Here is a 10,811-nt window from a genome sequence, read left to right as displayed (position 1 = left end):
GCGAACATATTAACAGTGTACGGGTGGTTCATCATTATACAACAGAAACGATAAAGTTGCAATTTTAAATTATGTTTCAATTACCTGCAAAATATACAACATGATATTACGAAGTCTGTTGTAGAGTTTCTGCTCCAAGTATTGATGGAATTTATGATTGGGTTTAAGTACGATTAAACGTGATTAGAGTTCTTGTGGTGTAATGAATCACATCCTTAGTACAGTAATACTGGCATATTTTATTCCAAGTACCAGTTTAGAGATAGTGAAAAATAATGTGTCACATAGATTATAAATAAATCTGGCAATAAAATTATAATACCCCGTAGTAATAAGCTTATGTATTAAGACCTTCGTCAAACATTGTCGGAACTTCAAAGTAGTATATGACGTCATGCATGTTATCTCTACAGAGATAAACTCACTGCAGTATGTCGCCACGTGTAGTAGCGTTCACTCATATCGTCTCTACTGTGATTTTTATAGGTGAGCCTCTCTGTTCTGTAAAGATCAAAATTTACTTATAATCTCTCGTTTTAAATGTTATTTATTTGTGGAAATTATGTAGTATATATTCCAATATGATATCTATAGAGAAAGTCTAGTTTTATTAATATTGTTTTATTAATAATTGTTTTATAATATTATTATATAGTTAGAGCACTGTACAACAGAAACACAAAATAATATCAACTCTCTTTAAAACACCATTCTGTATTAGTTTGAAACATACAAAGTTTTTCGAGATTCTGGTAAACTTCTTCAGCACGTGTGTGTGTATGTGTGTGTGTGTGTGTGTGTGTGTGTGTGTGTGTGTGTGTGTGTGTTCAAAGTTCAAAGTTCAAAGTTCAAAAAGATCTTTATTCAGAGAATTACAAAAGTTGAATACATGCAAAACATTAACAGTACATGCAGTTTAAATATCTATCATTACATGCATTTTTAACCGTACATTCCCAATGCCCCTATAATGGCGCGTGCGGGAATTAAAGTTGGCTTACTAAATTACATTGCATTGCTTATTTTTTGACAGTCATTCCTTTACTTTTAATAGTTATTTAAGATCTTCTCCATGCACAAGTCATTTACCATTATTCCAACTAAGCACTACATTCAAAAAGTGATATTTGATACAAATGCTTTTTTTCCAGTATATTAATATGTTTAAATATAAATGCTTAAATTGTACTATAGTAAATTTGTTTATGACACAAATTAATTGATTGAGCCCACCATGCTCTCCAATTTGCTACTGCTAACAACTAACACGCATGAATACATACTTATATCCTTCAATAACAATGTCTGCAATATATGCATGTAAATCTACATACATATAGGCCACACACCTACTTACCACACATCTGTATATAAATAACAAGAGATAAATTAATATAAGCAATTAACAAGGTATAAACATAGAAACAAATCAACAAATAACAACAATAAATTAACATAACAACAATAACAGTACATATAATTTTTATAAATAAATAATAAATATTAAATAAATAATAAATATTAAATAAACAATAAATATATCAACAACAAAGACAGAAAACAGGTTAAATTCCAGACTTACTCCTGATATGAACTTTATACATTTTCCATTATAAATTTTAAACATTTCATCTTAAATTTAGGCTTTCGTTCAAAATATATACCATTGCCATATCTCTCAACAATTTATTAAACATCTTTGGGCCAACATAGGAAAACTGATGTCTGGCAATTTCTTTAAAATAATTTGGTACATCGAGAAGTGTTAATTGAGCAGCTCTTGTTTCCCTGTACGTCATTTTAATGGGATAATCCTGCAAGTGTTTATAAACATACATCAATACGTTAGACTCATACACTTGCTTGAAAGTTAGGATATGGTTATCAGTGAACAAGTAACTAGCTCTGTCCGTACGCCGAAGTCCAAATACCGTTCGCAAAGCATGCCTCTGACTCATTACCACAGGCTGCAACACCGTGCTAAAGGTACCACCATAGTGTACGATCCCATATCTCCATTGTGCTCTCGAACCATGACATGTATAACTGTATTAATAATTCGCTAGTCAAAAACTGTTTCATGTGGTACAACGCATAATTGATTTTCCTCAGTTTTCTTTGTCAGGTACGTTACGTGGAATCCCCACTTTAACTGAGAGTCAACGTACATTCCTAAATATTTTACATTATCGACTATTTCTATATTTGAACACGTACAGCCGTACAAGCACTGGTGGCCATGGCAGAACAAATCAAACATATTCTGCAGGTCAGACTTAGGCTTGTTACTATCAAAGAATAGAATACATTTAGTCTTCGATACATTAATTAACAACCTGTTGGCAATCAACCATTCCGACACCCTTACCAAGTCCCTGTCAATCTTTGTCCTGAGAGAGGCTCTGCTGCCAGATGAACACACCAAAGCCGTGTCATCAGCATATGCAAATATAGAGGAGTGAAAGTCAATATCTAGAAGATCATTAATATAAATTAAAAAACATAAGAGGGCCTCAACACTCCCCCCTGAGCTGTTCCATATTGCAATTCTAGAACCTCACTCAGTACATTATTTATCTTTACTACTTGTCTTCGATGTTTGCAAAAAGATATGTGTGTGTGTGTGTGTGTGTGTGTGTGTGTGGTGTGTGTGTGTGTGTGTGTGTGTGTGTGTGTGTGTGGGTGTGGGTGGGTGGGTGGGTGTGTGGGTGGGTGTTTATATTTTTAGGATTTATATAACGACGCTTGACTAATTATCGTTACAAATGTTACACATTTGAAATACCAGATGCCAGTTTTTACAGTCTATATATTTCTTTAAATATCTGTAGCAACGCTTCCTGGTACTCAAAGAGTTAAGAGACATCCACTAATTAAAATTAATGTGAACATAAAATTGGAAATCCTACCTTATTCTGTTTTTTATTCTAACCGAAAAATCCAGTATGATAAAGATTATCAGAAAGAAAATTAAAATAATAAACCAACTCTTGAAGGGTGACATTAATATTAAAATAATAATAATAATAATTCAATGACTATGGCTGCTATTCTAAGATCATGAATATTATATATAAATTATGTGGTAAAATACATGGTATGTGTAAAATATATATGTATTTGTCACTGCAAACTTTCATGTTATATTGTTACAGGCTAATATAATTGTTATAATAAAGAAGAAACATAAAATATCAGGGATATTTAATTTATATACACGTCATATTGGATGTATTTTCTTAGAAAAGTTCAACTAAAATGATATGGCGAAACTCAGCGTGTTTTCTCTTACAGTATTAGGTAAGAATCACTTTATTTCTCTTGCAATTTCAAACAAGTAAGCTTTTATTATAATGAATAAAATGGTTAAATAAATTTAGATGTTAACTATCTATGAGAGTTCTGTTACTAATAATGTAATTTTGGTATATTAATGTAATTTATTGTTGAATTTGACTCATATTCTTTTATTTTTACATTATATAAGGGTCTAAAACAGTACTAAAAGAAATCTTCGTTAATATTTTCAACCATTAACAACAACCTTTAATACCACTCAATGTTATTGTTTGTTTGCAGCAGCCGTTGTTGTGGTAACACTGTCACATTCTCACGAACCGCAAACATTTCAGGTACACATTAATATTACTAGTATAAGTATAAGTTTAAAGATTACCTGTTTTAATTAGAACTGGCACATTGCTTTCAATAGCACCTATCATTATTAAGGTAATAACATTGACCTTTCAAAATGTAAAATATTTTTTAATACCAAAAGTTAAGTATTGAGCCGGAACATAGAAGTGAAATGTGTGTGACAACAGTTTTCGTTGTGTTAAAATTTATTGTTTTATTGCATTTCAGGTTTCAGTCGAGATAAAAGGAGGCTATTCGTGTACTGGTGCAGTTTTCACCGCTTATTATATACTGACTGCAGCCTCATGTGTTTACAAGTAAGTGTTTTACTGAATAATTCACTTTATATTAAATACGCAATTCATTAACATGGATTTATCTTATTGTGGTTTATTTGGTTAATGTACTTTGTCTTCCCTGAAATATATTGCGTACATATTTTATTGTTTTAAGACCCTTCAAAATATCACACTAATCTTTCGTTACCGTACTTTATTGCTAGTGATTATCAAGTGTTAGTATAATAAATTTAAAATTTCAACAAAATAAAATTAATCTGTTACTTTTTTATCGCAGTTAGATTTAAAACATGAACAACTGTTATATAATAGTGTAACAATTTAATAACCACATAAATATAAAATTATATTACAAAGAGAACTAGCCTATTTCGCTTAAGGAAGCGTCTCAGGAGATAACCTTTATATATAAGAGATCGTGTTTTCACTTATTGAATTAAAAGCATTTCTTAGAAACGGCTTGTTTTGTAAGTAATATTTAATCAGTTTAATTAGAGACCTATCACCTCTATCTTGTGTACCGCAATGACCAGTCTGTGCTTGCTTTATAGTATCAATTCATTTCGAATAAACTATAAACAGAGCCAGACCCATAACATAAATTGTTTTATAGTGCTATAATTTTCGTCGTTACTTTGCCAATCTCCTCTAATGTTCTTTCTACTTTTCATAGTTTTTTAATTCTGAAACATACCATTCAAATGGAGTCCAAAATCTACATTTCATTGTTATTTTAGTTTTCTTTTCATGTTCACTTTACAATTATAAGTTTAGTGTGTATATTCAAAGTATTGACGCTTTGTAGGCCTACTAGGTTATGAGCAGTGTCAAATGTGTTTAAATTTCGCAATGGGATAAAATTTTTCTAAATTATTGTATAATTAGGTCAGTTGACCCTTCTTATTTTATGGCTGATGATTTTTGTGGCTTAATTGGCTCATTATGGATATTATATCACTAGCACTTTGAATATTATATTTAACTCTTATTAAGTGCATTGCTCTTAACGAGGCCATTTTCCGGTTCATCTATTGGTTTTCAAACATCCTCCAAGTGTTATTGATTTGTCTGTATTTATCCCAATATACAGGGTGTTCATAGAAGGGTGTCACAAACTTCTGTGGTTGATATTATTCATCATATAAAGGAAAAAAGGCTCGTAAATATATATTGAGAAATGTGTCGTTTAGTCACTAGCCTCTATTTTGTATTTTTTATATAAAAATTAATAGCTCTACAAATAGCAAAGCTAAAAAATTTGGCACGTAGGTTTGAATAAATTATTGGTTATTAAAAATAACTAGTTGTGTTATTTTTTGCAGTGAAAATGGCGTCTGTTGAAAATATTTAAAGTCAAATAACAGTAGTATAATAATAATAATAAAAAAAAACGTTTATATGGCACCTACTATTTAAAATAATTGTATTAACATTCCAACGGTACTTGTTTCAATGAAATCCATCAGTTCATTAGCTAGCAATTACATTACATAAACATTTTAACATTTTAATAATCATCAGGTATTTTATGTAGGTTGTAACAATTTTAAAAGATACTAAATACTTTGAAAATTATATACCGATTGCAATTGAACTTTTTCCATAGAAATCAGCTGTTAACCATGTGCGAGCACGACCACTTTAAAGATACGCTTGTACAAACCGGCAGCGCCAAACGTGTTACAGTTAAAAGGTATCATAAGATTCATATTTCTGGTCTATATGGGATTATCTTTTAAGTGGTCGAGCACGTTTATGCATTGGCTGATTTCGTTGAAATAAGTACCATTGGAGTTACAATAAAATTGTTCAAATAGATGGTGTCCAGTACATTTTGTATGACTATATTGGTTTTTATGGAATTTGACTTTACAAAATTTCAACAGACGCAATTTTGTTAATATTAAAGAGAATAACACAATTATTGTTAGAAATATTCCTCTTATCCAAAAGGAATTGTCATATTATCTTTTACTGTATCACACATTTCATGATTATCTATCAGTGTCTCGACCTCAGATGTGTTAGTCCGGACAAATACAGTCACGCCCGGATGGAGAGGGACTGTACATATGGTGCGAGAGGTGGCCATCCACCCTGACTATACTCCGGACAGTCTGTTCCCTGCCAACATCGCTTTGTTGAAGGTAATTGTGATCATTAACTTTTGTAACTACAAAATGTGAAAATTGATTTTTTGATACTAAAATACTTCAATAATGTACAGGAATGTATACTTTTATGGAGTGTTTTCAAGTAGATTTACATAATTTTGTCTAGAGTTAATGAAATATGAAGCATAGTAATAAAATACTGTATATTTTTATTCTAAATATAGTAATAAAAACTCCGCTACAGGGTTTATTCAATTTCACTATTAATGTATTTCAACATCCACTATCAAGTTATAATAACTTCAATGTATTTTTAAACTTTGGCTAAAATAAACCAGTACAGTAAAGTTGATTTGCAGTAGTAATACAGTAGGTGCGATACATAAGAATTAATTATATAATCCCAGGTAATATCATGGACTAAGAATGATAAAAACAACAATGAACCAAAAGAAAGCACGTGTATTGTAATGATTCGAGTTTACATAAAACATTCACACACTTTCCAAAAGAGTAGGCTATCACAGGGAGTTTTAAATGGCCTGACACAGTAGGGAGGAGTGTATTGTTCATATTAACATAAATATTGTACATTTTAAATTTGGCCATTTGCAGTAACTTAGAGTGTAAACACTCAAGTAATATAGTTATGTTTCTTATTCTTAATCACTTATTCTTATTGAATGATACAGTATTAACCACAAAATTTTGGAAGAATCTTAAATAATTACAGTCACATATTAATTCGATATACTGTAGGTAAGTGGAAAACGCTCTGCAAATACAGGTATAATGCTTCAATAAACTTTCCTTACGATGATATATCTTGATGGTTAACTGTGGATTCGAAGATAAAAGAAAATTTTAATCTGTATCACTTACTACGAGCCTAATGCCATTAAATTATCCTATAAAAATGCCCTAACGCCATTATTTATAATGGTGAAAAAGTAGTGCAAAGTTTTAAAGTTGTTATTTATCTATTAAAAATACAATATTATTTTAGTCTAGTATTACTCGTTAAAAAAAGCAAAACTGAGCAATATCCGAAAACTTATTCAAAATTAACCAACGTACTACTAACGTATAAGTTATACAAAAGGCAATATATATAGATCTTGCAGCAGAACGTACATATTGAAAAATTGTAAAACTAAATATTTTATCATGCCTAAATATTATGTAGTCTACGTAAATTAAATTTGTCTTATGTAGGTTTTTATCTAATTTCTTGGGTGCTATACATTGTCTCAATTTAATTTAATATGAAACGCTTCATTGTGAATTAAGTAATTTACAAACGCATAGTATAACTTTTGATACTTCGGTGTAAAACTAATAAATTTAATTTTGTACATAAAGAGAAAAAGTACAAAAATTGAAATATAATATTTTGTATGATTTAGCTCCAGAAAAAATTACATTTTGGAAATCAAATTACTCCAGTTACTCTGTGGCGACGGATGCCCCATATTGGAAGTGAGGGATTCACTACAGGATGGGGAACAGCTTGTGACCAGGTAGAGTGTAATTACTATACCTTTTTACACCTAATGACATACATTCGTGTACCTACTAGAGTGATCAATACTGTATGCAAGTAGGATAATTAATTTGTCTACATCCAATGCACGATGGGGAACAGCTTGTGAGCAGGTAGAGTGTAATTACTATACTTTTTTACACCTAATGACATACATTCGTGTACCCAGAGTGATCAATACTATATGAAAGTAGGATAATTAATTTTTCTACATCCAATACAAGATGGGGAACGGCTTGTGAGCAGTTAGAATGTAATTAATTACTATACTTTGATATATACGTGTACACAGAGTGATCAATACTGTATGCAAGTAGGATAGTTAATTTGTCCCACATCCAAAACAGGATGGGGAACAGCTTGTAACCAGGTAGAGTGTAATTACTATACTTTGAGATATACATTGACATAAGCCTTTGTACCTATAGTGACTAATACGGTATACAATTTGAATAGTTGCATTTAAAATGAAAAGTGTATTGATAAAATAATACCTTTTATAGATGTATGTGTGGGATGCTACTATTGCTTTATTTATTTCGTTACATTTATGTTCATGCATATCGTAAATTTAGTGAACGAACAATGGTGTATGTCTCCATCCAATTTTGGAATGATTTCAGATACAAAAATGGAACTTAGGAGTTGTTGTTTCTCGATCACTAACGGATACTACTAGTACTTGTATGGTTACACTTTTGTACATGATAATTGTATGGGTGTAATTGTAATGTGTGTAATTTTATTGTGTGTAATTGTAATGTGTGTAATTGTAATGTAATTGTAGTGCAGACTAATGGGTTTTTTCTTTAATTGATTCCGATAAGAAAGACCATAAAAACGAAAATTAAAAGAATAATAAGTAATAATAGAATAATGTAAACAGGAAGACAAACCTTTTATATACACATAGCTTACACAGTGCACCGAATCGATCACATTAAAATTAATTTTTAAATATCATTCACACATTTAATTAATTTTTATAGCAGTTTTTTATTAACACATTATGAAGCATTTTTGTTATTTTATTTAACGAAAAGCTTAATAAATTGTATTAGGAACAAAAGAAAAATGAAAGCAATAAATTAGGAAAAATCCTATCGGAATTGTTATGTGTTAAAATAGATACAGAAAAAATTAGTTTCTTTTTGTATTTTCATTACCTATGATTAATGTATGTTTGGGTTTTTCATAATGTACTCTTATTAAATTAGATAGATGTATTATCAATATGGCTTTGAGAGAATTTAACGCATATAAAATTCAACTATCCCTTTCTAAACCTACTTACTGGATAGCTTTTGTCACTGAAGAAAAGTAAACATAAACTACCAATATCACTTTATATTTATTATTATAAATCAATAAATATCTAAAATAAAATAACTCATTTAAATTATTGTTACAATTTTCAGTTTAACGAGATTTCCCAAAAAGCACAGTTGAAGAAATCCTTTAAAGTTCCAGTAGTCATTGCGGAGCCAAGATACTGCTTTGTTATCAATAACAGGACCTATCTGAGCTGTGTGTCTTCCACAACGTCACTCTCATACAGTCCTTGCCAGGTGAGACATCTTCATACTTACGTACTTACTTACTTACTTCTCTGAAATCTCGTATTTATACGTTTCATCGTACACTTATATACACTTTACCGTCTTGTTTCAGACCGATATGGGAGGACTCTTGATAATACACAAGAAGCTGGCCGGCCTCAACCTCCTCACAATAAACAGGGCTTTGTCAGTGTTTACCTCAATCAGCCCCTACATTACATGGATTAAGAGTGCAGCTTTCAGAACACACTCAGAAAACTTTTTCGAAAACAGGAATAAATAAATGTACATAGCGGTCCATAGTATCAAGTTGTAGTAGTATTAGTTCGATCTTTCTGTATTCAAATCTGAGGAACCAGTAAATTTTAAAATCTATTTAATTTTTACCAATGTATTATAAAGGGGAATCGACGATTGAAAGCCCTGTTGAAATTATTTATATCACATTTAATTTGCTGGATTGTTTTTAGATTTAAAATTTTTATGATAAATTACGTGTTAGTTTACGTATTTTTTTATATAAAACTTAAATTTACGTAAATTTTATACATGTGAACTAAAAAATTAGGCAGAAAATCGTTTGTACACTAATTTATGTCTGCGTATTTCTGCGACTTCATTCCGAAACCTACGATATGGCATTGTATATTTTAAGAATATCCTTCAAGAAATATATAACTTCAAGTAAAAAACGTTATTTTCACTCATACTACTAATTTTCCTCATATGTTATTTTAGCACATATTTACTTAATATGTTCAGCTGAAATAAAGTTTAAGTTAAATATAACTAAGGAAGAATAGTTTTAATTTTTTAAATTGTATCCTAACTTGGTGATTTGTTTCAAAACCATCCTATGCACGTTATCTACAGCTTTTAGTTCAAACTCATTACTGACTCATTAGGATTGTGGGGATCTTAACAATAAGAGTGATACGGAGAGAGCTTTCTTGGATTTTGTTGCTATCTTTGTGTGTTTCTCGTACAGAAATTTCAAGTAAGTTAACATACATTGACATTGTGCGTGAAACTCAGCATATAATAAACCTTTATCGAAATTAAAAACATTAGACATTAATCCATTGATAGTAGCCCTTCGGTCTAAGATATCGTCCTCAGTAGGTTGGCAGCAAAGCCTAACAAACAATTCTAGTGTTAGGTATAAAAATTGAGATTAATATTGTCTTAATACACTTATTACTAATAAATAATTGCACACTTTGAATTGCAACTGACGCGACTATAGAATTGGTACTTACACTTTTGGCTCACATTATATGTTAATGATTGCGCTAGTGTTAAAGTTTTAGTTTCTTGTTTTTGTTTGTGTGATTTATAGTCATGTAATTTCAAAAACTAATTCTTAATTTAGAAGCGTTGAAAATATATTTCGTAATACTTCATACACAAAATATTCTTAAAAGGGGAGCTTAATAAAACATATGTGCGCCGTTCCATTACAAATGTGTTTTGTTCTGAAATGTTTGCCCCAAATTTAAATTGCCTTGAGTACATGAAGTAATATTTAAAATTTTTTTTTCTTTATTTATTACAATTATTTACTAAAAAATATGTTTTTCAGAGATTTAGATAGATACATAACCAAGAATCTAATTTAAAAACCAACTTCATTAATACGCCTTTTGAGCATTATCGATAA

General features: G+C 30.3%; 1 protein-coding gene across 2 annotated transcripts; it reads left to right on the top strand.

Annotated features, from left to right (window-relative positions):
* The first annotated feature begins 375 nt into the window (after positions 1 to 375).
* On the top strand, positions 376 to 9,944 carry LOC124355473 (trypsin alpha-like). Of its 2 annotated transcripts, none has more exons than XM_046806624.1 (8): positions 376 to 486; positions 3,156 to 3,300; positions 3,583 to 3,632; positions 3,865 to 3,953; positions 5,941 to 6,082; positions 7,456 to 7,569; positions 9,011 to 9,160; positions 9,264 to 9,944. In XM_046806624.1, the coding sequence occupies exons 2-8, from the start codon at positions 3,264 to 3,266 to the stop codon at positions 9,432 to 9,434; spliced, it is 753 nt and encodes a 250-aa protein (XP_046662580.1). In that variant the 5' UTR covers positions 376 to 486; positions 3,156 to 3,263; the 3' UTR covers positions 9,435 to 9,944. The 2 variants fall into 2 exon arrangements, with proteins under 2 accessions (XP_046662580.1, XP_046662579.1); XM_046806623.1 differs by having other exon boundaries at positions 3,580 to 3,632.
* The last annotated feature ends 867 nt before the right edge of the window (positions 9,945 to 10,811 follow it).

This window comes from Homalodisca vitripennis, chromosome 2 (genome assembly GCF_021130785.1).
Source record: "Homalodisca vitripennis isolate AUS2020 chromosome 2, UT_GWSS_2.1, whole genome shotgun sequence".
Taxonomy (NCBI): domain Eukaryota; kingdom Metazoa; phylum Arthropoda; class Insecta; order Hemiptera; family Cicadellidae; genus Homalodisca; species Homalodisca vitripennis.
Note: the sequence above shows the minus strand (reverse complement) of the source record. Positions and strands in the feature narration are given on the sequence as shown.

Coding starts and splice junctions, on each gene's coding strand:
- LOC124355473 (XM_046806623.1), top strand. CDS start 3,264: ATGGCGAAACTCAGCGTGTTTTCTCTTACAGTATTAG. Junction 3,301..3,579: donor GTTTTCTCTTACAGTATTAG/GTAAGAATCACT, acceptor GTTTGTTTGCAG/CAGCCGTTGTTGTGGTAACA. Junction 3,954..5,940: donor GCAGCCTCATGTGTTTACAA/GTAAGTGTTTTA, acceptor ATTATCTATCAG/TGTCTCGACCTCAGATGTGT.